The sequence below is a fragment of the Purpureocillium lilacinum genome (assembly GCF_023168085.1).
Source record: "Purpureocillium lilacinum CBS 284.36 DNA, scaffold_5, whole genome shotgun sequence".
NCBI classification, from domain to species: domain Eukaryota; kingdom Fungi; phylum Ascomycota; class Sordariomycetes; order Hypocreales; family Ophiocordycipitaceae; genus Purpureocillium; species Purpureocillium lilacinum.
In genome coordinates this window covers 3,265,352-3,291,858 of record NW_027072115.1, presented here as the reverse complement: position 1 = coordinate 3,291,858, position 26,507 = coordinate 3,265,352, and the positions used below count along the sequence as shown (strand labels likewise).

Genomic DNA, 26,507 nt, shown 5'->3' with positions numbered 1-26,507 from the left:
CGGTGACGTTGGCGAGGGCGGCGGGAGGTGAGGTGAGGTCGGTGATTGACGCTGGTCACGCCAATCACGCTGCAATTGGTAGGTGCGGGCCGCCCCACCGACGCATCCCCATCTCAGTCAGCCTTGATGCGTTCGGCCACGGATCTCTCCACCTTGCATCTCCAAAGTGCCGAGGCGCCAGCCAACATGGACAGTGCACAATTGATGCGGCATCTGCTGCTCAGTGTCCGGCCCTTGCCATCGCCACGGCCATTCTGAAATAAAGTCATTCGATTGCCAACTAGCGTCCGTCTACATACTACATCACCCACCCCGCGCACGAAGCCATCCCTCCATATCAACGCCCTCACACTCGGCGTCAACTCGACTACTTCGCACCAGTGGCCTCCTCCCAAGCCCGATATCCCTCCTCCACCTGCTCGGCAAACGGGAGCGCCTCCGCCGTCAGCAGCTTGCTCTGGGGGTCAAACTCGAGCAAGGCCTTGACCGCGTCGCGCAGCCAGCACGAGTACCGCGCGAGCGCTAGCCACGAGTCGATGTTGACGACGGCCTCCTTGCACCGCCTCTGCTTCCCGCGCTGCCAGTCCGACACTCCGTGCGTGCAGGCTTGCGACTTGGGGACGTGCTCGCACCCGCCCAGCATGCATCGGCAGCCCTTGGACTCTGCCGCCGCCCGCAGGCAACCGCCCTCGCTGCACTTGGCGACGTGGACGCAGCCCTGCGACTGGCACGTGAGGGTAAGTCGCTGGCCGCTCATCAGGGTGAATACGACGCTTCCGATGGACCACAACTCGTCGCTCAGCGTGTACGCCCGCTCCGTCTAAAAAGTCAGCTGTCCGCTCGAAGGGTCTGGGAGGGCTGGCTCACAGTCTTCCACTTTCCCGGATCGCGCGCAATCTTGGTTCGCGTCTCCTCGAGCGGCTCCCAGCCAGTCTGAATGGTGGCGGCTATGCTGCACGGCCACGTGTCGGGCCCTCCCAGGACGTGTCCGGTCACGGTGGCATCGCTAAAGCCGCCCAATTTGCACGGCCCGTACGCCTCGTGGCCGCGCGGCTGCTGGAAGAAGACGTTGTTCGGCTCGATGGCGCGGTGCAGGATCGGACTCCAGGCGGCGTTCCCCGTCCAGCGCCGGCCCTCGAGGCGTTTGCCGTCGTGCAGAAAGGCCACGGCCCGGACGAGCGCGCGGAGGACGTGCCAGCAAAAAGCCTCGGGGAGATGGTAGGCCGTCGACTCGCACCGCACCCAGCCGAGCAGCGTGTCGAGGCTCCCCCCGTCGCAGTAATCCCACACGAAGAAGTTACCCGCCTCGGGCTCCCTGGCGCGGCCGACGAGCGAGACGATGTTTTCGTGGTTGAGCACCCGTGCGAGCGAGTCCTGATGCAGCTCCAGGAGGGCGGCGGAAGCCTTGTTGTCGTTGTCCTGGTAGTCGGCGACCCGACGGGCAAGGAAGCGGCCCTCGGTATCGTCTCTCGAGGCCAACCATACGCCCGAGTCAATCTCCTCGACCAGTTTAAACTCTGACATGCTGACTGATGATTGTATCTCGAGGAGGAAGCGCCGTGAAGCTTGCCGGCGTCTACGAGTCCTTTTCATTTGGTGTGGACGTGGCAGGGTCAGTCGGCTCCTTTGTTCGACGTACATTGAGCATCTCGCTCAAGACAAAGCAGCGGTCGTGCATCGTGGTCAATGCTCGAGCCAGTGATGTCAACGCATACCCGCGCGGCACAATGCGACCACGCCTCAACATGACGCCGATAATAGCGGCGCTGTAGCACGTAGATGTCGACCATCGTTGGGTAATCGCCAAGCAACCGTCGAGTAACCGTCTGAAACCACTCGCCATACAAAGTAGAGCGTCGTCGCGGCTGCCGACTGCCCCGGACTCGGCCGCACGACATCGCTGAGCTCGGACGCCCACACCGGGAAACGGCTCGACGTCGACTGTGGCCATTCCTGTGCAAGGCGTTTCACGTCGATGGAGCTGTGGCGGCCGCCGCTGGGCCGATGCGGAGGGGTGGGCCCGGGGTCGCAAAGGTACCCGCTGGTAGCGCTTACGGAGGGCGCTAAGGCAGGTACCTCGTGCGAGGTGGTGCTTGGTGGTGGCCGCTCGTGGATGCATCCACACGGCGCCAATCGCTGGCGGGCGTTTCAAGATGTCTAGTTGTGCGACTGGCGATTGACAGACGCCCGCAAATTGCCGCAGCGGCCTCTTGGGCGAATCTTCATTACTATCGTCAGCGCGCGGCTGGCCTCGCGTCGATTGCGAAATTTCGCTGGCGGCTCGGCCGGATAAGAACGAAGGCGAGAACCAACACGTCCAGACGAACAGCCGGCATCAGCGACCCTGCAGGGCACGGGTGACGGTGCCGCCGCGGCCAATCAAGGGCGGGAACCCCTGAAGCCGGCGCGGACCCCTGCCCCAACCCTTCCCTGCCCTGCGCTCGGCGGGAGGGGCGGGGCCTCCGCTGGAGCCCAATCGCTGGCGCCGGCGCGACAGGGGCCTCCAGACAGCATGACAGGCAGATTGATGGGGACATCATTCCATCTCCCGCCAGCCCCCTCAACCATCCCTCGCTGCTACGTACTGTCGGTCGGGTGGCACAATCGCCATTGTCGACATTGTCGGGCCTTCGCCATCGCGTTTCCGTTTTCATCCCACGCTCATTCCAGCTCCCGCAAGCCGCTCTTTGAATCGCCCCCCGCCACCCGCGAGCGCGTTCGACGTAGCACATACACGGACGGCCGCGACGACTCCGTCTCCCTGCAGGAGATCACACAGCGTCGAGCTCCTCCGGCCGCCGACCCCGTGTCTGCGACCGTTTCGCAGCTGCATTGGCGTACCAATCGTCGGACGACGCTCCCGTTGACCTCTCCGCCATGCAAAAGACGTAGACCCGTCGCCAGCACCATCGCCATCACTCTCATTGACATTGATTCCCTCGATCGCACTCACTTGACCACCGTCACTCGCAGGCGAGACGACGCGTGACGGCAGGACCGCTCTCTACTCTCCAACACTTACCACCACGACACGCCGGCGCTGTCACCATGGGCTGCCTCAGCCACAGCAGGAAGCAGACGAGGCAGGAGTTTACCGATCACAAATGGGACTACATCAACCTGGCCGACTTCAAGGCCAAGGGCTGCGGCCCCGGCTTCGTCTACGGCTACTTGTGGTTCTCCCTCATCCTGTCCATTGCCGTCTACGGCGTCGATAGCTTCACCGCCGTCAACCTGCTCGCGTTTGACCGCTGGTCGTCCAAGATCAAGCCCGCCATCCCCATCGACGTCTCCAAATGGATCTTTTCCGGCTGCATCATTGCCTCCTTTGTCAACCTCGCCTACGAGGGCGTCCGCGCCTTTCGCGTCATGCGACGCCGCAATGTGGCCGAGTGCTATATGGACAGCCTCGCTGCGCGCTGGGAGTCGATCCGCCTCGGCAAGGGCCAGGGCTGGCGGCGCTTCCTGGTCTTCGCCGAGTTGACCAAGTCCAAGAAGGGCGCCGAGTATATTGCCCTCTTTACCTACTTTAGCTTCCAGTGTGAGTCTTCTTTCGACTGCGCCATTCGCTCAGCCACAGACTGACAGCAACAGCATGGATTCGCGTCATCGTGTGCTCCGGCCCACGCCAGGTCGTCAACGCCCTGACGCTGCGCTCAGTGTACGTGGCCAAGCTCACGCCCACGGCCGACAGCGTCGAGGGCTCCATCGTGGGCTTCTTCGACAAGATCAAGTCGCTCGCCGAGGAGGACTACCAGCAGGCCGTCATCCTGTCGGGCATGTGCTTCACTCTCGTCATCTGGGTCTTTTCGGCCCTCTACCTCTTGTCCGCCGTCCTCTTCTACGTCTTCTTCCTCTTCCACTGGATCCCCCGCGACGACGGTGGCCTCACCGGCTACTGCGAGCGCAAGGTCAACAAGCGTCTCACCAGCATCGTCACCACAAAGGTCAACAAGGCGCTCGCCAAAAGCCAGGCTAAGCGCGAAAAGGCCGACGCGCTGGCCATGCGCAACGGCGAGAAGCCGCACCTCGACCGCGCCGCCACCCTGCCCGTGCTCCCTGACGTCGGTCTCGGAAAGGAGGATGCCCTGCCGCAGATGCCCATGCTCAACCGCAACGAGACTACCACCACGCTGCCGGCCTACACATCGCGCCCGGGCACGCCCAACAGCTTCGAGCTCACGGCCATGGACCAGAAGCGGCCGATACCCTCTCGCTCCGGCACCGCGGGCTCGTACTCGTCGAGGGCACCGCTCATCGGCGGCGCCGCCGACATGGGCTACGGGCGCGCGTCCCCGGAGCCCAGGTTGCCCGACCTAGACTTTAGCTCCGTCCCGCCTCCGCGCACGGCCACGGCCAACTCGCAGCGCAGCTACCGTCCGGGTTACGGGCCGTCGGGGAGCTCGGGCTCGATCCGCAACTTTACCGCGACCCCCGCGCCAATGGACGCGGGCATGCCGCCGTACGGCCCAACCAGGACGCCCACGTCACATTCCATGAATGCGTACGGCAACCCGCCCGCGCGTTCTTACGATGCCTACAGTCCAGACGCTCGGACCTACGACGCATATGACGGCCGCGCTTCCCCGGCGCCCACCACGTATCGCACAGGAACGCCTGCGTCCACCTCGATACCCACGCCAATGGGCCCGCCGCAGCAGCCCATGAGGAGCCTGACGGGCCAGGTGCCGCAGCGCGGGCCGCCCCCGCACCCGCAGAGGAACATGACGGCGCCCGTGCGGCCAGGCGACTTTGAGCCGCCGGCGAGGACAGGGACGTCGCAGAGCATGCGAGGGCCGCCGCCGGGGCAGGCAGGACAGGGCATGCCACCGAATCAGCGGGCGTACGGATACGATGGAGGGTACAGGTTCTAGCGTTGGCCAGCGAGTTGTGTTATGCATGTACATTCGATACCCATCCAGTGATGGACCGCAATTTACCTTTGTTGCTACGTACGCGCCGCACTCGAGCGGCTGTGATTCCCGTCCCCCCGTGATGGCGCGATGCTGTGGCGCTAGCGCGGATGCTCGGGCGGCTGGCTGGCGTGCTTGCTGGCTGGCTGCTGATTTGTAAACTGCGCCGGATGTCAAGCCAAGGGCGACTTTATCCGTCCGCTCACTCACCCAGCCCTGACCTGAATACATGAGGCGCGCAGAACCTACATAAGCGCGACGGCACGCCATGCTCGCCGGCAGCCTCGGGGGCATACCGCTGGTGCAGCACCTACTGGCAACGCAAGTGTTTAGCAGCAACTACAGCAGCAACCACTACAGCAACTACTACAGGATGCCGGGCCGGCTGGAGACGTTTCACCCAGGGGAGGCGAGCATGCGGGAGGTGATGCACATCCCGGCCGGAGAGAACCCGACGGCGGTCGGGCTGCCGGGCCCGTACGCCGCGCGGGTGGAGGCGTCGGCGCTGGTCGCGGTGGGGACGCTCGACGACGCGGGCCGGCCGTGGACGACGGTCTGGGGCGGCGCGCGGGGGCTCTCGGCGCCCATCGCACCCGGCGTGCTGGGAATCAGCACCGAGGTCGACGCCCGGCACGATCCCGTGTACGCGGCGCTGTGGGGGGACGCGCGCGAGAAGGGAGGCGTCGTGCAGCCGGGCGACGGGCAGGGCAAGCTGGTGAGCGCGCTGGCCATTGACCTGGAGTCGCGCGACCGCATGAAGCTGGCGGGGCTGGTAGTGGCTGGGTCTGCCGAGATGGGCGGCCATGGTCACGGACACCATAATGATGCTGGTGGTGATGGCGATGCCGAGGCGGACGGAGCGACGGCTGGGTCATCATTATCAGCAGCAGACGGAGGCCCCGTGCGGAGCCCCCAAGAGGACGACAACGACGGGGCCGCCGACCTGCAGGCCGCGGTGCTCATCACCGAGAGCATCGGTAACTGCCCCAAGTACCTCAACAAAAAGGCCGTGACGCGGCGCTCGCCCCGGGGCGCCCGGCTTGCGGGCGAGGGCCTGCCGCTGACGGACGAGGCGCTCGCGCTGGTGGCGCGCGCAGACATGTTCTTCTTGTCGACCACGACTGGCGACACCATGGACACGAACCACCGCGGCGGCGTGCCGGGCTTCGTGCGGGTGGTGCGCAACGACGCCGACGGCGTGACGCTTGCGTACCCAGAATGTGAGTTCCCCTGGCCCCCTTGGTCCTCCCCCGCGACGAAGCATTAGGTAGTAGTAGACGCTGACAAGGAGAAAACGGCGCAGACTCGGGAAACAGGCTATACCAGTCGCTGGGCAACCTCAAGGTCGACCCGCGCATCGGCATCGCGTTCCCGGACTTCGACACGGCCGACGTGCTGTACGTGACAGGCACGGCGTCGGTGCTCATCGGGGAGGCGGCGTCGTCACTCCTCGCGCGGACCAACCTCGCCGTCAGCATCTCCGTCACCGACGCGCGCCTCGTCAAGGGCGGACTGCCCTTCCGTGGCGCTGCAGGCGAGCCCTCGCCGTACAACCCGCCACTTCGGCACCTCCTGTCGGAGAAGCCGCCGCCCGTCGCGCAGCCGCAGTCCACACTGACGGCCAGCCTGGTGGGCCGGGAAGTGCTGACGCCGAGCGTTGCGCGCTTCACGTTTGAGCTGTCGTCGAGCGGAGGCAGATCGGAGGAAGAGGCCCCTTCATGGCAGGCGGGCCAGCACGTCACGTTCGACTTTGCGCCAGAGTTGTACTCGGGGTACTCGCACATGCGAGACGACGACCCACAGAGCATCAACGACGACTTTACGCGCACTTTTACCGTGTCGAGCGAGCCGGCCAGGGGGCGCCTCGAGATCACGGCAAGGCGTCACGGGCCGGCGACGGGGCTGTTGTGGCGGCAGAACCTGCGGGCGCCGTTGGAGCTGCGCGTGCTGGGCTTCGGCGGCGAGGCTGCGTTCAGGCTGCCGACAACGACGGCCACCGAGGCAGGCAAAGATGGTGTCGAACCTCATGAGGCCGTCTACGTGGCCGGAGGCGTGGGCGTGACGCCGCTGCTTGCGCAAGCACGCGAGGTGCTGGCAGGGGGTCCTCGACGGCTGCGCGTGCTATGGACACTGCGCGGCGAGGACCTCGGGCTGGCGGCGCGGGCGTTTGCCGACGTGCCGGGTCTGGCGGGCGCGACGACGCTGTTCGTGACGGGGCCAGCGGCCGAGGCGGAGGAGGTCGCGCTGGCGAAGCTGCGAGGGGAGGCGGCGGGCGTGGAGACGCGGCGGGTGAGCGAGGGTGACGTGGCGGCGCTCAAGGGCGGAAGTAGGACGTTTTACCTCTGCGCGGGACCGGGGCTGCGGCGGAGGTTGGAGGAGTGGTTGGAGGGTGAGAAGACGGCGTGGGAGGACTTTGGATATTGAGCTGGTTTGGTTTGGACGGAGGAGGCAGCCGAGTTGCGCTGCTCGCGATACACTGGTCAAGGGGACTCATTACACAACTACGTAGCGAGTAATGATACATAGCGGACGGGATCGATAACTACGCAGACAGACACATGGCATGAGATGAACGACACGGTAGACGGACTTGAACAGGCGTGAGGAGCAGCTCGATAGATGAGATGGCCATATGATAGGCCGTGAGTTGAGCTGTTATGTTCTTGTCATCTCAACCAGCATTGAGCCGTGACAAGGTGGTCTAGGGCAGACTGATGGGACGGCCAGCCAGCTATCGCACCACGCCACGTGCCGACTCCAAGCTGCTCTGTGCCATGAGATGGTATTCGGCATGCCTCAGGCGGCGTGGGATCTTGCTACTGCTCTCGCTATAGCCTTCCAACTCCGTTCCTGACTGTTTACGACATCCTTGTTAGAGGCCAAAGAGACTGGCGGTATGTCGTCACGGTTGCAGTACATCGCCCAATGAGCTCGAAACTGCTTCCTTCGAGCCATCAAGTTCGGCCCAGGTTGAAGGGCGGCTGAAAGTATATGAAAGCTGAAAGCTATAATGGGCTTGTGTATCTCAGCGCCCGCGCCTAGGTCTGTAGGACGCCAGCCGTTCTTCAGAGTGGATCCCCATGAACCCATCACGGTAAGGACAGTCATGAGACCGGGCCTGCAATACGGGGGGCTGGGGTTTGTAGCCTCCCCTCGGCTCCCACTCATTCCCGCTCCTATTAGGCGGCCCCTGTCGGCGAAAGCACATTATTTGGGAACCGTTACTTTAACTTGACCGAATCAAATTCTGACACGATAGCACAGGACACCTCTGGTGGGTGTTGGGGATTTGACTGTAGAATGTACCCAAATCTGCGTATTGCGAGAAGCTGTGCTCAAGATCATGATCACATGCCCGCCAAGGTTGTCATTGTCCACGGCAACGTCAAACCGGATGGTCGCACCCAGCGTCGCTTGCCCTCGATACAAGGTTTGCGTCGGCGATCCTGTTGGATGCAACGCCGCTTCATGTTGCCGTGCCTTGACGGCAGGCTTCGCGTTGTCGGGGCAGCACCTACCCCCAATCGCACCAGTTCGACCCATGTGAACCCAAGGCAACCGGGCCGTGTTCCGGCTCTGAAGGTGATGATGACCCCGCGCGCTAAGTCCACTGTGAGCGACGTTGTGCTGATGTGGTAACCAGTTGCACGTATATGCAGGAGACGCCATGAAGTACGGTCTGTTGCGTTACATGGGATATAGGGCTTGCAAAGAACCGTTCGCTTGGCAATGCAGCCCGCGCCAACAGGCAGTTCTGGACCTTGTGTCCTGCATGCAGCTGCGCCCTGCAGCCAGCGGGCGAGTGAAAAAGGGATTCGTGTAATCGAAAGCACTCGTTCCATGAGAGCCTCCGCTCGGTCCATGTCTGCAAGCAACAATTTCCCAAGGGCAGTCGCGAAGTATGCATGCGACAACTCTATTACTCACTGCTCTTGAGGTGGGCATGCTGCCAAGCGTCTGAATCGGTGAAGTCACGGTCCAACAATCTGGCCGACATCTATGGCATGTGAAGGCTTCGCGACTGCCCTCAAAGCCACACCAAAGTTTGGAAGGAGAGTGGCATTATATAAAGCAATAGATAGATCTCCCGTTTTGCACCGTCAAGCTCACCACAAGTGCAGCGAGTTCTGTCACTTCTCCCCATACTATCGCATCCAGGTGACTAAAAAGCATCGAAGAGCAAGATGCCTCTGGTCTCTACGACCGTATCCGAAATTCAGGCTCGGATTCTCACTCTTGGTTCCAGAGGAAGTCCTTTAGGCCTGCCCTTTATCCTGCTAGGTCCCCTACTGTGCTTGATTTTCTACTGGGCGTCTCCCTCCCATGCGTCCCCTCTGAAGCAGTTCCCGGGGCCATATGGCTGGCCCTTTTTCGGAAACTTTCTCTCAATCTACCGCAAGCGCACAGAAACGCGATACTTGGAGTGGGCAGCAAAGTATGGAGATGTGTTCAGGATTCATCTTGGCTACACGCCTGCTCTGGTCATTAATTCCGCGGCTGCTGCAAAGGAGATTCTTGGGCGAAACTCGCAAGCCGTGGCCTCGAGGCCCTCCTTCTATACGTTCCATACTGTAGGACCCCCCGCTACCTGAAATCGCTTGGGAGCAGACCGCTGAAACAGAACGAAGATCATATCTAGGGATTTGGGGACTACGGTTGGCGCCTCAAAGCTCAACAGCAGCCTGAAACATACCCGCAAGGAGATCGCTTCGGAAGGAAGCAAGCCTGCCCTCAAAACACATCTGGGCAACATCGACAGAGAGTCACGCCATTTGATACGGGATCTCGTCGCGAGCTGTGGCGCTGGCCGAGTCCCGGTCGACTTGTACATGTTCATCTCGAGGTTGGGGCTTAGCCTGATGATGACGCTATGCTACGGTCGCCGAATGCACCTCGATGACCCCCTCACGGCCGAGATCATCGACGTGGAAGACCAGCTCCTGGGACTACGCAGTCCATCAGGAAACTACCTCGACTACCTGCCATTCTTGCACAGACTGCCCCTTACGCCACTCGCCCAGAAAGCTGCCAGCCTCAGAGACCGCCGCGATGCATATGTACTGAGACTGAAAGAGGAGGTAGAGCAAAAAATCATGATGGGAACACATCGCCCTTGCCTTTACACCAAGAATCATTTTAGCGCGCACCCGCTCAGCACTAGTGAGGTTTCAATGATTCTCGTCACCCTTGTGTCGTCGGGGCTTGCGACGGCGACGAATACCGTGCGGTGGTGTATGACCCTGCTGGCAACGCGTCCGGACCTGCAAGAGGCGGCTTTCAATGCAATCCGTAAAGTATACCCGACGGATCGCGAGGCCTTTGAGGCCGTCATGAAAGACGATGAAGAGGTTCCTTATATCTCCGCGCTTGTCCGCGAGTCTCTTCGGTATGTGTCCCTACACACTATCTGCCAATTCCGCAAGACGGCTTGCCGCGACAGCATGAGGCGAACTAAACCGTGTCTTCAGGGTGTATTCTCCGGCGAGGGTTTCTCTTCCTCGAGCCAGCGTGCAGGAATTCCGGTATCAAGGGAGGACCGTCCCACCCAATGTCATGGTCATTCATAATGCCTGGGCCTGTAATATGGGTAGGTGTACACTCTGCCTCGAGTGTGACTGAGTCGAGAGGTGCTGACGTGTTGGAAAGATCCCAGTGTTTATGGCGATCCAGAGATATTTCGTCCCGAGCGGTGGCTTGAAGATCCCGACCTCCCACTGTTCAGCTTCGGGCTAGGCTACCGCATGTGTCCCTCACTGCACTTTGCACTGCGGGAAGTTTACACCATGTTGACGCGAATAATCGTGACATTCTCAGTGTCAGGTGCTGAAGATCTTGATCCCAACCCAATATCGGGCTGCGGAACGACACCGAACCTCGTCACGGCACCAGCGAAATCCAAGCTATACCTCAACCCAAGGGACAAGAGCAGCATCGAAAGTATTCTAGCCTCTTACGATGATTAGTGCGGCCTATACGAAGTAGCCAGTGCGGAGAAAGATACAGGGCGGAATGATTGTCAGTGATTTCTCTAGGGGCATTGGATAACCGAAGGGACAGAAGTGGGCAGTTCAACATGTTAATCTCGTAAATGCCACCATGATGTCCCGTGGGCAAATTTGCCGCCTCAGGGGTTGGGAAGGGAGACATGAGCCACGGCGCGCTGGCGCCAGAACCCAGTTCCACCGCCCGGCCGTGAGGTTCTCGCCGCCTCACAGGCGGGCTGAGTTTCGCGAGTCACGCTCGCGCAGATCCGCCGCTTCTAGAATCCCTCGCTGCCCGCCCGCCCAACCCCGTGCCACGTGTTGGGGGCGCGGCGCGACGCCGAAGGCATGGGCGGACATCTGGCCCGTGCGCGAACCTTGAGACCGCCCGCTTCCCGTGCGGCGCAGGAGCCTACCCTCTTTGCAACGGTACTGTGCAGTATCAGTTGCCCGGCCAGCCACGCGCGAACCCCCCCCCGCCCCAGGAACCGACTGCCCCGTGCTTGGTGCTATGTATAGACAGATATACTTCCACCATACTTCCTACGTACAGGTATCCGGGGGCACACCGACTTCTCCAGCCCGCCAAATTCCAAATTTGGATTTCCCATACGTTTTTCCCAGACCGCTCATCCGGGTCGACATGCACGATCTCGTCCTGCAGGCTCGCCGTGTCCGACACGAGTATCCGTACAAAGACGTGGTGGGCAGACGCAGGGGCCGCCGCCTCGTCACCCGATCAACCACCGCCTCGGAGGAGCCACACGCTCTTGAATCCGGCAGGAGATTGCACCTTCGTTAAAAAAAATGAAGGGAGAGGCGAGGCGAGAAGAGACGGGGCCTCGTGGGGGCAGGAACGAAATGGGTAGCGAGAACTGTCCCTCACCGCTCCTCTTTTCGTCCCGCTCCCCAGCACGAGGAGGAACCCCTCGGCACGTTCCGGCGCCGCATGTGGAGGCTCTCTCCAGTCCACCAACAACGATGACAAAACATGACTGTGAAAGAAAGCAAAGCGTAAAATAATGATAATACTACAATGGCCTGTCGTGCGGCTCCTTTCCTTCCCCTTTCTTCTTTTGGGGCGACAAGAAGCCCGCGAAAATGCAACGCCGCCAGGCCGAGTCCGGGTCGGGATGGTGGGTGGCGGCGGTGCGGCGGTCCTTCGGCCCCACCGGGGCTCCACCTCCATCTGTTTCCCACGCGGCGGGCACCCCGGTGAGCGCGGACCCCGGCCGCGCACCCGCACCCGCACCGGAAGCGGTGACGCCCCCAAGCCTCCAGCTCCGCGCTGTCCGGAGCGCGGACATTGATGCGCCCCCGTCATCATTGCGGTGCACCCATCGCCCAGGTGGCATTGCGCCGCCGGTGCTCACGATAGACGACACATGCGCCATGTCAGATTTTAAGAGAGAATTTGGTTATGGTATTTCTGCCATTCAGTTGGATGAGTAGAGCTGGACAGGGCTATCCCCGTCCGCCCGCTTCCTCCGCATCGCCGTGTTCCGACGGCGCCAAAACCTCGTCAACCAGCATCCCGTTCCTTCCGCGTCCTCAACGCTGCCGTGTCCAGCAAGCATGCCGAGCGTCATGGTCGCGTAGCCGAAGCGTTCATGCACATGCAGATCCGAAACGCCACTGTGCAAATGCAGCGGTCCCGTGAAGCACCCGCGATGCACGGTAAGTCGAAATACAAGGATAAAGGCCTCAGTGGCGAGTGTGTGTTGTGCGTGCATATCGAGTGAGGGTGACTTTTGTCGCAAGAGTTGTATCAATAATAGTCATTTGATGTCGTGGTAATGGTGCAGGAACAGATTAAATGGAGATCAATCTATGGCTCCTCTATGAGCGGAATGATGATGCAGCTGTAGTGTATCGCATGTCTGTCGTAAGAGCAAGTCGCGGCGCCGCATGGTGGGTGGTGGTGTTGTGTGGCGAGGGAAGAAGAGAGATGCGACGCCAGGGTATGGTGGTCGGTCCGCGTCTCGTCAACGAGACGGGGCGTCGGCGAGTCGGGGCGGAGATATCGAGCAGACAGAGGGAGAGCACTTGTCAGGCCTCATTTATGCCTTGTGCTTGCCCTCCTTTTGGTGGTGATGATGGTGATGGTGATGATGCCTCCGCGTGCGCTCGCGCCCTCTCCGCTCCTCGTCGTAGGGGCGGTGCGTTTGCTCATTTCCGTCATCGCTGCTGCCGCTGCTGAGGCGCCTCCGCTCCTCCTCATACCATGCGCTCAGCGACTTGCCGCCGAACTGCAGGTCTTCGTCCTCGATGATGATGGGCTGCACCCACGAGTGGGCGTTTATGTCGACCTCGCGCGCCGAGGGGTCGAGGGCCTGCAGGTTGGGCACGAGGTAGTACGTCGCCTCCGTCTTGGGCGACATTTTTGCGGTGTCGCCACTGCGGTTCGATGTGTCGGGCTTTGTCTGGGATGAAGCTGACGATGTGTCCTTGCCGGTGGCGGATTTCTTGTCGACGGTCTGGCCAGCCAGTTTCGCGAGAATAGTCTGTGCGACTTTTCGTTTGATGCTGCGTCGATGTTGGGGTAGCTGAGATGGAGCAGGCGTCGATGCCTTTTGAGTGATGGAGTGGCGAGGCTGGGTTGCGGCTGAGGGGTTCAGCTGTGCTCGATAGCGCGTCGGTGAGCGTCGAAGTTTATGAGGTGAGGGGATCGGCCAAGTAAACAAATTGCGGAGCCAGAGTGGAACGCAACCGTGTTGGCCAAGCAAAAGGGGCTGGGCCTGCGTGGAACCCGATAGTCGCGCAAGGGAGGGATCTAGAGTATTCTGCCTCTATTACGAGAGGGAGAAAAAGAGTCCCAGGATTTGAAGGTGCGCGACGATGGTGTTTATGCGCAGGAGCAGGAAAGTGTCAGAGGCCCGATTGTCGGGGGTCGAGTCAGAGTATATCAACGGCGAGCCTCGAGGTGGCACCGGGTCCAGCCGGAAAAGGGAGATGGCTGCGAGAGAATGGAGAAGGGTCCCCACCGGTTGCCCGTTGAGGTGTGAGACGGTGGAGGCAGGTGGCGGCGTGGGTGGGTGCGAGCGCTGCTGAGGTGGTGGGTGAGCCGTGTCGTGTCGTCTGGCTCGGTATCGCGTGTGTCTCTGTGCGTGTCCTTGCGCGAGCGCCCCGAGTGTCGGGCGTTTGTGTGTGTGCCGCTGTTGGATGCTGGCGGTTGGTGGTTGGTGGATGGTGATGGTTCGTGATGACGGATGAAATGGGGTATAGTGATGTTGAAGCGCGAGGCGCGAAGCAAGAAGGAAGGGAGAAGGAATAGAAGCGACGACGAAGAAGCGAGGCTTACGATATGTATATACTGCCCGGTACGGGAGAAAACGCCCACTGTCCACTGTTCACGAGGCGGAAGGAGCAGGCGGCAAGGCAGGCGGGCAGGCAGGAGTGAGTCGCCGTCGATCCGGGGGCTTGGCGGGGGCGCCACCTCGGAGCGGTACGGGCGCAGTGACAAGGCGAGGAAGTACTGCTCCGACACTGTGCGCGCGCCGGCCGGCCCAGCGGCGGCGGGCAGGGCTGATCGGGCGCTGAAGCAGCGCTGAGGCTCTGGACCGCGTCAGTTGGGTCTGGGCTGGGCTGGGCTGGGGCCTCCGAGTCCCCGGTCGCTCACCACCTACATGCAGCTTCAGCGGGCTCGGGTCCATGATTTCACCCTGCGGCATCTATTTCAGTGCCATGTCCGGCCAGCGTCCTGCCGCACGAGTTGCTGCTGTACAGCACAGTCCCTGCGCCATCCCGGCCGTGCGCGTCAGCGCGTTCAACGTCAGGGCGCGCGGCCGTCTGAGCCTCCCCGATACCATGGTATGGCGGCGCGACGAGCAACACGCCCCATACTTCGTACGTCGTGACACGGTGGGCAGGTCTCGTGTCGAAGCGGCAGGTGATGGGCGCCTCGGTCAGCGCGCGGCCCTCGTCCCAGCCCATCGCGCTGTCTCGCGGGCACGCCATCTCGTCGGGGGGAGGGGCAGATCAAGATAAGCTGGCATTCCATCGCGGCTCCAGCTTTTGACGGGGACCCCTCACTCGTCGGCAGCGCGACTGGACGGCACTGTGCCGGGACGGAGTGGTCATTTGATTGTTGAGTCGCCCCCCAACGTCGGGCCTCCGTTGTGGCCTCGCTAGCGGCCGGCGCAGCGCCGGCGGGCGCGCTTCCCAGTGGACCCTCGCCGCGGCACAGTGGACTGGGCCACCCGCGTTAGGGCAGTTGGGGCTCCCCGCCGCCCGCAAAACGCGGGGGCGGCTCGTTCAGCGGGCACCTTTCGACCCATCAGATCCAGCCTGTGTCAGCCGAGGGTCGCAGCGGGGAGCAGGCTGCGCGGTCAGCGAAGCGGCGAGGGCCTGGAAATGGCAGCTGGGGCGGGGGCGCGCTACGTCGGATTAAGCAGCCAGCCTGGGCTGGGCGACGTCGGAGGCGAAAAGGACCTGGAGCTGTGGAACGCGGTGACAAGACCTCCATGTATATACAGTACGGCGCTTTATGCCCTGCGTGGTGGTGCCCGTTTTTGACTTGCCTTTCAATATCACGGCGGGCTGAAAATAGGGCCGCCTGCGCCATCTGACTCGCCCGTGGGTGGACGCATGGCCGTCTGGGAGGGACACGCGGCTGCCTCATTGGGCGTGCCGCGTTTTCTGTGGCCCGCGAATCGGCGACGTGTCGAGCGAATGTCGGTCGCCGTTCATGGGCTGAGGTAGAGCTTAATAGTATTCCAGCGTGTCTTTTTCCCGGGGCGAGGTTTGGGCGTTGAGTTAGTGCTGCAGAACGCGCGGTCGCGCCGTGTCGCCGAAGAGCTATGCCGGTGGTGCTGAGGAGCCATGCGGTGCCACGCCGACCTGCCGATGCGGCTCTTGTTGATGCTTGCTGCTCCGGCTGCTCTGGGACTCTGACCACTGCTGGCTGCTTCATGTACTTGGTGCCTCAGTGATGCGCGCATGGATGCCTGCTTGCAACGCCGTGAGGGGAACCGGCGATGGCGACATGCGCCAGGCAGATGCCAGTGCCGACGATCCCCTGCAACCCACAACCCATGCGCGCGTCTTGCTCGCATAATGCCATGAGCGCGTTCGCTCGCTCGCGCGGGAGATGACCAGCGGCGCGTCACATGTAACCATCGACGGGCCTCCCCCTCCCCCTCCCCCTCCCCTCCCCAACCTCACCATTTTAGTAGCATTGTCGCAGCTTTCGCATCCCAGTATGGCAGCTGCTGGTTCGCCAGAGCTTCAATTTTTACCTCACGCGTAGTCAACAACCCATGCGGCGCGGGGCTCCAATCGCGCATGGAGCTCCAGCCGCTCGTAACGTCGTCCTGCCCCAGCTATTCTGCTTTGCCGTTCCCCTGCCCATGGGGTGCGGAGGCAAACAATCCCATGATGCGCCCGCGATGGCGTTATCTGGCTTGTGCTATTGCCGTCTGCCATCTTCCCAGTCACGCGGGCCGGTCGTGAAGACGTGCCTCTTCGTCCTCTCTGCAGACGTCAAGTCGCAATACGCGGTTTGGGCCTCTTGGCAGAGGATGTCGGCTGCAGAGTGACGTCGCGTCAGCGCTCGCAACTCGAACCCCCGCCAGCGCTCTGACAGGGGCCCTACCTAGGTGCGAGGGTCCATCAGCAAAGCCCGCCCGCTGCAGGCGTGTCGTGCGCAGGCAGGCAGGCCGCTCGGGCCGCAAAAACAGGGGGACTTGAGAATAGAGGGACCTAGCTGCCGCCATCTGACAGCGGCACCCGTCGAGTTTGACAGCGGCATCGATGAGCCTGACAGCGGCCGTGACCACCTACAGTGTGCGGCCCGCCCCAGGCACACGGCCTGGCCAGGAGGCTCTCTTCTCTTCCAGCCACTCGGTCGGGCTGTCGCCGCCCCCGTGACGGCGAGTCTGTGACGCCGTCGGCGTGGCTGTGGAGGCGGTGTCGGGTTGCCTCTTTGGGCCGCTTGTCGCAAGTCGTCGTCGTAATGCCCAACGTTACTTCGTACACTTTACAGCCGCGCAGGAAGCGAGCCAAGGGGAGGCATTTCCGCCTTCTGGTACGACAAAGGCCCATGCATGGTGGGATTCGTAATGACGAGTCCAGACGGGCTCCAGCCTCGCTCGCAACGCTCGCATAACTTGGGTACGCAACGCGCGACTCCGTCCGCGTCACTTGATTCCATCTTGGGCGCAAGTACATGGCCCGCTTGTACTTTTGGACTTGCTCGTGTAATCCGGATCCGCCGTTTGCCCTGCCCTGGATCCGACTTTGCCCCCCCTCCATCTCCAAAACCATGGAAGGATTCCCCCATCTTGATTCCGCCCGGGCGGGCAAATGGCGGGGGAATCGCTCCATCGCCAAGCGGCCTATCTGGCCATGGCCCGCCTTTGTTCGCCTCCCCGGGATGCCGAGCCGCCGAGGTTCCGCCCGCCGCCTTCTCTCCCGAAAACTTGCACCTCCGTCCCATCGTCATGACGCAATGCTGCCATTATTTGTTCGTCGCAAACGCCTTTTCCCCTGAACCGGCATGACGCGCCTTTTGAGTTGTTGGGATTTGAGCCACAGCACCCGTGGCGCGGGTTGCCCAGTATATCTGCGCCCTTCCATGGCCTCCCAGACGTCCGGGCCACAAACTCCGATGTTGCCCAACATCGCATATTCCCGTCCCCGCCACTAGGAATGCCATGCCCGTGGCGAAGGGCCAAGAGGGGGAAATGACCCCGTCATCCGCCACAAGCCTGCTCACGCCCGCGCCATACAAACGTCGCTGCCCTGCTTATCATCTGCCGGCCCGGCACGGCGTGTCTGGCCTCGCGGCACCGCCTGACCCGGCGCCAACGTTACCACGAGGCTTGGCCATGCACACGTCAGTGATGTCATCGCTGCGCCTCCCCGGAAATGCCATCCACGCTGGGACATCTCCTCAGCCCTAAAGTGTACATGCCAAGTAAAGTTGGCGGCAGGCTTACTGTGCCGTACCCTTGTCCGATTATCAGCGATAATCTTGGTCCTGCGGCAATGCCTTCCGAGATGGCTGAAGCCATGATGACGACAATGCCGCCCAAGAGTGCCCGATCGTGGAATTTCCGCCCCGAGTCGTCATTCTGATGCGTGTTTTCGTTCTGCCCCTGAAGAAAGTTGATGCAGGCACAGAATAGCATGGAGACTCGCAACTCGGTAGGGCTTGGCGGCGACCGCCATGACAGCACCTGGTGATGGCTTCATACCGATGCACCGCGCCGAGACGTCTTCGCTCGTCGCCAAACAGCCGCACGTCCTTGTAACGTAGTCTCTGCGCCAACGCGAATCGCGCGGCGGCAGCTCAGAGTTTGTTGCTCGGCCAGCAGCTTCGATTTCCTCGCTGTAAGTTTGACTGCTGGACAAGCTTGCACCAAAACACTGCACCCGCGCTTTACATAAGTAGAGACGAAAGTCTACAGCTTGTCTTCCGGCCATGACCGGAGTCCTGCGACTACAGTCATCGTTCACTTCTCATTGCCAACATGAAGGCCTCCCCTCTTTTCGTCGCGGCATTTGCCGCCCCTATTGGCTTTACAACGGCCACCCGAATCGACAGCTCCCTCCCTGACGGCCTCTACACCGCCATCCCCGACGAGTCCAATCCCACGAGGCACCTCATCCGGCGCGACACGTCCAGTCTCGGCACAGACACAAACATCATCCGCGCCCGACAGCGGGGCGTGCCCATCCCTCCACGCTGTGCACGGGAGGAGTGCATGCGCCCCATCCAGGAAGCGCTCCCGATCCCCGACGGCAAGTCCTTCTGCCGCGACCCGACGACACGCAACATGACGCAGTCCGACTACCACGCCGCGCTGAACCTACTCTTCGAGTCGCCGCTGTACTGGGTCCCTCCCCGGACGGCGCGCTTCGCACTCCACCGCGGCGCCATCGCCTACGTGTGCAACTTTGTCGGCTGGAACACGGCCTCGCTCGTCGAGTTCATGGCCGCCATGGGGGACCTGGACCGGGAGTGCGGCGTCGGCGTCGCGGGCAAGCGCTCCCTTGCCCAGTGGGACAAGTTCTACGGCCGCGAGGCCCGCGGCTGGGACATCTGCCGCCTCGAGTTCCAGGACGAGGGCGGCATCGACAGCGAGCTCCAGGACGTGGTCAAGGCGGGGTGCGAGACGTACCTGAGCGGCGTTAGGTCGTGGTTTCGCAGTGGGAAGTGCAATCATGGCAACTCGGGCACCGCGCTGTTCAGGAAGATGAAGGAGCTGTTTCACTGGTACAAGGCACCGGGCGAGGGCGTGGAGAAAGTGAAGCTTTGATTTGATGGGGGAATATATTGAACCCAGGGTCTGACCCGATGATCATGTATCAAGTTTAGCTTGCCCAATGCGAAGCAGGCGAACACCAAAGGCTACCCAGGAGCCCTCGGTACGTCAAAGTCGATGATGGCGGAAGCAATGGGCTACATCTCAGCCTTGCAGCTGGCTCACTCTCGCACTCGGCCTCCCGCACCGATCGTATCTGGCTGTCAGGGGCCCGGCATCGTACACTTTCGTCCGCGGATCATCACGTCAATCAATGACAGACTTCATGTTCTTGGTCAGAATGGTAGGGACGTCCTTTCAAACGTACCAAAGGAATATTCGACGGCCTCCTTGACACTGCTGGGTGATTCAGTGGCCATCTCGGCCACAAGGGAACGGACCTTCAAGACTAGAGTAGACGGATGTGCTCTACCATGATGTTTGAGGCATTCACTCGAGTGGGCAATGAAAGCAGAATGCACAAAACCACAAACAGTTCCATTCACGACAGCTTCAACCGGACATCCCAGCCAGTGTCACTGACCGTGGATCGGGAAGCGTAATCGGTGCCGTGACCGGACCTGTCTACCAATCCTCTGTCTGTGCAAATCAAGCGCAACTGCACAGTGTGTCCCAGACCAAATCCCACCAGCCAGACAATTGTCTGTGCAACGCAGAGGCGACTCAAGGTCCAGCCTCATTCTATCCTCAATCCCCTTGTGCAAGATCAAACAAAGATCAAACAAAAACTTAAACATGCTCCAGTGGTATCTCAACAACATCCTTGTAACGCCGTCGCACCCCAAACGATGGCGAAATGCCCCATCGAACCAAATCGTGCGCCTTCAAGTTGGAAAACGCGTTGGTCGTGAAGAATCGAACCGCACAACTCCAAAACAATGCAATCATGTCCTTCGTGGCAGGCACATAAGGCAGCTCCGCTCACTGCTTGTTTCGTGCCGATGATCTCGTAACGCGTGCGGGTCGGGCAGGCGTGCCGTTCCCCGACATCCCCATCTTCGCTGCCACTTGGGCGCTTCGCTCCTTCGTCGCGGTCGCAGAGGGTTTGGCTACCTTCGAGGGCTTCGTAATGCCTGTGTTGCCCAGAGTCGCTTTGGTCTTGGCCGGCCTGCCTCTCTTGGGCTTCTCGGTCTTCTCCTCTTTGTGGGCGACCAGGGGCTCCTTCCAGCCAACGTTTGTGCCTTTCTTAGAGGGCTTCTTGTTGTCGGTGTCTGCTGCGGCCACCTCCATCTCGTCAGACTCAGACGCCTGTCTCGCCAACACCTCAGAGGGATAGTCCGCATTGCCCTTATTCTTGCGTGTGTTCTCTCGGGTCTGCGATGATAGATCTGTCTGAGCCGCTCGCTTCACAGTACCACCACGACCTGCGCCTGAACGTGCTCCAAGCTTGATAGCCGTTGGGATCGACGACTTCGGCGCACTGGTCGGCTGCTTCTGGTTGCGCAATCGTGAGGATCGTCTCGCCACCGGCGCTTCCTGCATCTCCACGGCATCCTCCTCGCCATCCGCGCCCTCAGCAAGTCGGTTGGCGGTTTCGTCCGTCATTGCAGGTTTATCTGACTTTTCGGTTGCGTCCATGTGGCGGTCAGTACTGGGATCAGGCTCCGATTCTTTGTGACGGCGCGTCCGTTTGGTGAGGCGGCCAGCTCCCTTCTTAAGTGGAGTCGGCCCTTGTGCCAACTCATCTTCGTCTGCCTTGCGTTTGGCCTTTTGCGGACTCTCCGTGTTGGGGCTCTTAGCCACCAGGGGCTGTCGCTTTGATGGCGGCGCAATAGGAGATCCTGTCTCTGTCGTCGAGAGCCGCTTAGGCTTCGAACGCATGATAAAATCTCGCATGTAGTCCCGCCCAGGGCTGTCGAACTCGAGGCGCTTCGTTTGCTGACTCTCCTGGCTCTTCTCCTGTGCTGCTTCGGGCACGGAGGGATTGTTCTTCGCCAAGAGCTGTCCAGGGTTGTTGAGTGGTGTAAAGGTAGGGGTGCTCTGAGAAGTGGTTGGGTGGTTTGCCTTCTCGGCGATCTTTGCGCTCGAGGCATCCACGTTAGCGCCCTCGGTTGCGTCGAGAGCAGAATGCAAGGTAGGGGTTTGTAGAGCAGGGAACGGAGCAGGGGTCTGCAGAGCAGCGCCAGGGCTGGGGGCGTATGTGATCCCGGTCATCGTAGGGGTTTGCAGGAGCCGAGTGGTGTTGACGGAGGGAAGATCCAGCGTCGTCGCATCAGCGGGAGAGTCTGACGGCGATCCAAAATCTCCGACAACCAAAGTCTGGTCCTGCGCCACGGAATTGGGGTCGAAACTCGTCGTGCGTTCATCGTCAGTGGCGTAGATAGATTCCGAAGACAGGCCAGGAGTTGCTGGAGACGACTCGTTGCCCACATTCATCGGCTGAGCTGGGAACCGGACGCGAGGCGAGGAGGATATTGCCGATGGCGTGACTGTGAAGCGGCTTTCGTCATGTCTCTGGCTTTCGGCGAACTTGGACCCGAATTCGAGCGGGAGCTTAAACCGCACAAACAGCTTGTCCATGGCCTGCTCGATAACGACCCTGGCTGCGCCGCCGCATCTCTCCTCGGCAATCTTGGCCAGATGGTCAACCGCCGAGACCGCGTGGCCCACGCTCTGGGCACCCCCGAAGATGTCAGGATTCTGACGAGCGTCGACATTGAAGACTGCGCGCGAAATCTTGGGGGTTTCCCGAATGGGAGCAGGTTGACGGCCAGTCAACTTGCCCCACGAGAGCGCGGGCGTTTCGAAGCTGCCGCTGCTGATGTCCGGCGTGTTGGCCATGTCAGGGGTGTGGACACCCCCGCGCCGGCTGCCTCCAGCGGTGTCGGCACCAGGTGAAGTCGCGTAAGACGACAACTTCTCGGGCGACAGGGACGGGCGCCCACCCGTCCGGCTCCGCTGGAGGCTGCGGATCAGCGGCTCGCTCTTCCGGCGGCCCCCCTTGCTGGAACCGCTGCTACGCCGTGAGCCGCCTGAGGCGGCCAGGCTACCCGACATGGGCAGCGCGGTGAACGAGGACGAGGTGCAACCGAAGTTGAACACCTCGCCCTCGCCGGCGTCGATCCCCCTGAGCGTCGAGGGGGGCAGGGCTGGGGTCGCTGGTGGAATCGAGTCCACCAAGCCCAAACCCGACCCTCGGCGCTCGGACAACCCCGTTAGGGGCGTCGAGGGATCCTGTCGGTTCCAACGAGAGGGCGTTGGGGCCACTGGTCGGTCTGGCGGCGACGACGAGAGCGCGAACGGCGACGGGCTCGTGCTCTTCTCCCCCTTGGTGGGGGATTCTTCGCGGCGTGGCGACCCTGTTACAGCGGCGGTAGCCGCTGTCGCCTTCAGGGAAGGCGAGGTCGCCACGATTTTCCGCGGCGCCGGGGTGTCGACATACGGCGTCGACGGGGGGGAAGCCGACTTGGTCGGCGAGGGCTCGGTCCTCGGGCTTGACGCCGGCGGTAGAGGCACCATCGTGTCGCTCAGCCTTCGAGCCTTTATGGGGCTCGAAGGCTGAGGCTCCCGCTTCGTGGGAGACTTTGCGTCGGCTGGCAGCGAGGGGGGTCTCATGAGAGCGAGTGAGCTCTCAGGCTCCGTGACATCTGCGATGTCGGACAGCTCGGGCGCGCCCTGGTGGGCGATGTGCTTGCGAGGGTCTCGGCGCAGTTCTTGGAGGTTTGAGGAGACTTCTGCAATCGCGGCCGCTTTGAGGTTGACTTGGCGGGTGTCGGAGTGAATGGTCCGCAGGACAATGTGCCAAACCTGGTCGTAGCCACGGAGGCGGTAACCGCCAACGAGGCCGTCTCGTTCAATATGATAGTTGCGGTCAATCCGTCGCTTCGCCGGGGTAGAGGTGGTGGCACGCTTCTTGAGATATTCGATGTCTTGAAGGAGAATCTCTGGGTCCAGAGCGAGCATACTGTTGGCAAGATCCACTGCCGCATCATTAGCAAGTGTTTGGGAGTACGGGAGGATGAGGGACGCACCTTTGGCTTGCATAAAAGCGTTGGTAATCTCAGCCATAGACTGAGGCGACGCGTGAATATCTATTTCGTTCACGGAAGGTGTGTATTTGCTCGAACGCCGACGCTTTGCAGAGGGGAGCTCGAGCTTCGCATCCTGGGCTTGCAGTTCTTGTACTGTGAGGAGCTTTGCAGGTCGAGTCGTCAAGACATATCGCGTTGGCATGCCAATCTTCTTCATGATGGTGAAGGGTTTCGATGGGATACGGGATTCGGCGGGCACGCGAGTCCATGCAGGAGCACGATAGAGAGCATCTCTGAGGGCAAGGCAAGATGTCCAGCGGCTAGAGAAAAAGTCAGTCAGAGAGCAAATGACAAGGGACTTGTCGACACGTACATGGTGGTCTGCGAAAGCGGCGCGGCAGTCGAATTCTGAGTCGCGGTCTGGTGTCCAGCGACAGGAAAGAATCGAATGAAGAATGTGGGTAAAGGGTTTCTAAAACACGACGCGTCAGCCATATTGCGTTTGCATGCGCGGGGCTTCATGGGGTTCTCACATATTCGCGAGCGGCAGCCCGCCACCCGTGGCCGGGCAGTCCGTCGCGTCCATCGTACCGACGACAACGTGACTGGGGTTCGGAAACGGGGAATAGTGAGGTGCTACACGGTTTGGATAGAATCGCAACGAGGCGGAGCTATCAACGCGGAGCAGGTTCGTTCGAGGCGAGAGCAGAAAGCGCGTCGAAAATGGGCGGAATGATGACGGTCGTGAAGCGGGACCGAATGTCGCAAATGGTTCAGACGCGTGCGAGGAGGGCAAGATATTGCGGAGAAATCGTCAAAGGCTGTGCAAGGGTATGTATCACTCGAGTAAGGCGAGTTGAGCTGTGAAATGCAATACCAAAGCGCCGGGGACGAGAAACAACGCAAAAGGAAGCCGAAGGCACACGCGTGTGGTAATGAGAGTTGCAAGAAGCTCGAGTGAACGGGGTGGGAGAAACATTTGTTTACATCCTACCGCCTGCGGCCAGGCCAGGTACCTGGGCGCTAATCCCGATTGGGTACCATCTGCCAGCTGCCTGTCCCACTCAGTGAATCACTGAGGGCAGCGGGCCACCGCGAGACGATGCATTCACTGTTGGCATCAATAGCTATTGTTCCGCCGCGCTGAATTGGATGGGGTGAGTGCTCGCACCTTGGCAAGTCTCAGTACGTCCGCAAGCGCGCCTCCTGGCAGACAGGTACCACGATGCAGTGCCGGCGCCATCACGGGTAAGCAGTACGAAGGACAGAGTACATACGTAGACCGACTCGGTGACACTCAACAAAGTCTTCGGCGACCCTCGAGACAGGCATTACTCGCAATCATATTTTGTCTTCGCTGCTCGTGCCTCACGCCTGCTGCCATCTCCCCATGTAGTGACGCACCACCATCTTCGTCTCAATTCCCAGTTGCGCACTTCATCAGTTACCCTTCCACCTTTGTACCGGCACGTCGGCGCTGACTCATCATTTTGACGTGGGGTCCCTCGCGCGTCCGCTGCCCCTCCACTGGCTCGGCTCTGGCCCAGACTCCCCAGGCTGGAGCCTACTGCGCCAACGTCATCCCTCATCCCATCCTTTAGCCCGCGACACCAGACCGCAGCATCTCGCAGCTCTCTGTCCTGCCCATACAGCCTGATCCTCTCCACGGCAAGGCACGGCCTCCTACGCACCCATCCACCATGAACCGTCTATTCGGCGCCAAGCCCGCGGGCCCCAAGCCGACCCTCGGCGGTGCCATCACCAACATCGACACGCGTATCGCCTCCATCGACACCAAACTCAAGGCGCTCAACGGCGAGCTCTCGGCCTACCAGGAGAAGCTATCCAAGATGCGCGAGGGCCCTGGCAAGTCGGCCATCAAGCAAAAGGCCCTCAAGGTGCTGCAGCGGCGCAAGGCCTACGAGGCGGAGAAGGACAAGCTCGAGTCGCAGGTTTGGAACATGGAGCAGGCGCAGAGCATGCAGGACAACCTCAAGAACGTCATGACCCAGGTCGACGCCATGAAGACGACCAACAAGGAACTTCGCAAGCAGTACGGCAAGATCGACATCGACAAGATCGAGCGCCTGCAGGACGAGATGGCGGACCTGATGGACGTTGGCAACGACATACAGGAGAGCCTGGCCCGCAGCTACGACATCCCCGACGAGGTCGACGAGACGGAGCTCGATGCCGAGCTCGAGGCCCTGGGCTTGGAGCAGGAGCTTGAGCAGGAGATGGGTGGCGCCGTCCCAGGCTTCTTGCAGGACGAGGTCGTTCCCGAGTTTGTCGACGAGCCTCCGCAGATGGAGGACAAGGTCAAGCAAGCAGCCGGATAGTTTATGGCGGCGAAGCCGGGATATACCATTGTCATGTAAGGCGTGTTTTTGTTCGGAGCACATTTAATACCACAAGCGCAGTTCTGTCCCCCAGTGTCCTTTGTAGCCTCTTCCAGTGTCAATCGGACACTGTCTGCGCGCAGCCGAGCTATCGTTGTGGCTCACCTACTCCGTGTCATAGGTGGCAATTGCCGTCCATTGCCTTTCGGTCCTAGCCACGGCCACGTCTCCGTATCGGGGCGTGTTCACTTCAGCGCGGTCGGCGAGGTGCAGAAGTGCCTAGCTCTCCTGGTATAGACACCCTGCCGCGGGTACTGCTCCTGCATAAAGGGCAATCCACCGCCTTCAGCTCTAACCCAGGTCAGCAATACCAATAAACATGTCATCAGCATTCAGACGGCACAAAGGTGGCGTCCACCTCTGTACATATCCTCAGGGCCAAGGTGGTACTGCATATACGACGCATCATGCAAAGCGGGCTGCTCCCGCCCGAATAGCTTTTTCGTCACAGCACGGCTCAAGCAATCAAGTGCCACAATTGGGTTAGCTTTGTAACGTTCTGGGGCCGTCACGCTTATGCATATCCAAAGGGGGGCAGCATCTTGGCTTATTGTCGCTTTCCAGCCGTTCGCGTACTACCTCCGGCTGCCTCGCGAGGCCTGCGGAACACATGGCCGTTGAGCAGGAGACCTCTTCAGTATCACACCTGCTTCAGCTACCGCGTTTGCTCAGCGCGTCGTTAACGCCAAGGGGAAAACTCTGCCGTGGCTCCTGCGCCATATTACTGCGACGCCGGCTAGCCTGAGGAGTACAATACGACTACGTCGGTGACCGCCGACAGATGGGCCAACCTTGAACTACCCGCCACACTGCTGGTTCGCGGTATTACTGAATGCCAACGCGTTGCTAAAGTGTACCATGGCTTGTTCAATGCTCGCCACCGTGGAGCATCTCGCCAACGTTAGGGAACCACGGCGTGGAACTTGACCACCAGGACCTGTTATCTCCGGTATGCGCACGGAGTAGCCGTGGCGCC

The 26,507-nt window shown here is 61.1% G+C and overlaps 7 protein-coding genes across 7 annotated transcripts; 4 read left to right on the top strand and 3 right to left on the bottom strand.

Annotated features, from left to right (window-relative positions):
* Positions 1–367: 367 nt before the first annotated feature.
* Positions 368–1,524, bottom strand: PLICBS_007589 (uncharacterized protein; the record flags this gene model as incomplete). The annotated part of the gene is made up of 2 exons (XM_018321039.2): positions 368–820; positions 868–1,524. 2 exons carry the CDS (start codon positions 1,522–1,524, stop codon positions 368–370), a joined length of 1,110 nt encoding a protein of 369 aa, XP_018180936.2.
* A 1,524-nt stretch (positions 1,525–3,048) lies between these two features.
* Positions 3,049–4,874, top strand: PLICBS_007588 (uncharacterized protein; the record flags this gene model as incomplete). Its single annotated transcript, XM_018321037.2, has 2 exons — positions 3,049–3,541; positions 3,595–4,874. The coding sequence occupies 2 exons, from the start codon at positions 3,049–3,051 to the stop codon at positions 4,872–4,874; spliced, it is 1,773 nt and encodes a 590-aa protein (XP_018180934.1).
* Positions 4,875–5,181: 307 nt separating this feature from the next.
* On the top strand, positions 5,182–7,337 carry PLICBS_007587 (uncharacterized protein; the record flags this gene model as incomplete). The annotated part of the gene is made up of 2 exons (XM_065601209.1): positions 5,182–6,133; positions 6,217–7,337. The coding sequence occupies 2 exons, from the start codon at positions 5,182–5,184 to the stop codon at positions 7,335–7,337; spliced, it is 2,073 nt and encodes a 690-aa protein (XP_065457281.1).
* A 5,617-nt stretch (positions 7,338–12,954) lies between these two features.
* On the bottom strand, positions 12,955–13,275 carry PLICBS_007586 (uncharacterized protein; the record flags this gene model as incomplete). Its single annotated transcript, XM_065601208.1, has 1 exon — positions 12,955–13,275. One exon carries the CDS (start codon positions 13,273–13,275, stop codon positions 12,955–12,957), a length of 321 nt encoding a protein of 106 aa, XP_065457280.1.
* A 5,091-nt stretch (positions 13,276–18,366) lies between these two features.
* On the top strand, positions 18,367–19,155 carry PLICBS_007585 (uncharacterized protein; the record flags this gene model as incomplete). Its single annotated transcript, XM_018321035.1, has 1 exon — positions 18,367–19,155. The coding sequence occupies one exon, from the start codon at positions 18,367–18,369 to the stop codon at positions 19,153–19,155; it is 789 nt and encodes a 262-aa protein (XP_018180932.1).
* Positions 19,156–20,082: 927 nt separating this feature from the next.
* Positions 20,083–23,718, bottom strand: PLICBS_007584 (uncharacterized protein; the record flags this gene model as incomplete). The annotated part of the gene is made up of 4 exons (XM_018321034.2): positions 20,083–23,081; positions 23,133–23,452; positions 23,506–23,604; positions 23,666–23,718. 4 exons carry the CDS (start codon positions 23,716–23,718, stop codon positions 20,083–20,085), a joined length of 3,471 nt encoding a protein of 1,156 aa, XP_018180931.2.
* Positions 23,719–24,832: 1,114 nt separating this feature from the next.
* On the top strand, positions 24,833–25,471 carry PLICBS_007583 (uncharacterized protein; the record flags this gene model as incomplete). Its single annotated transcript, XM_018321033.1, has 1 exon — positions 24,833–25,471. One exon carries the CDS (start codon positions 24,833–24,835, stop codon positions 25,469–25,471), a length of 639 nt encoding a protein of 212 aa, XP_018180930.1.
* Between the last annotated feature and the right edge of the window lie 1,036 nt (positions 25,472–26,507).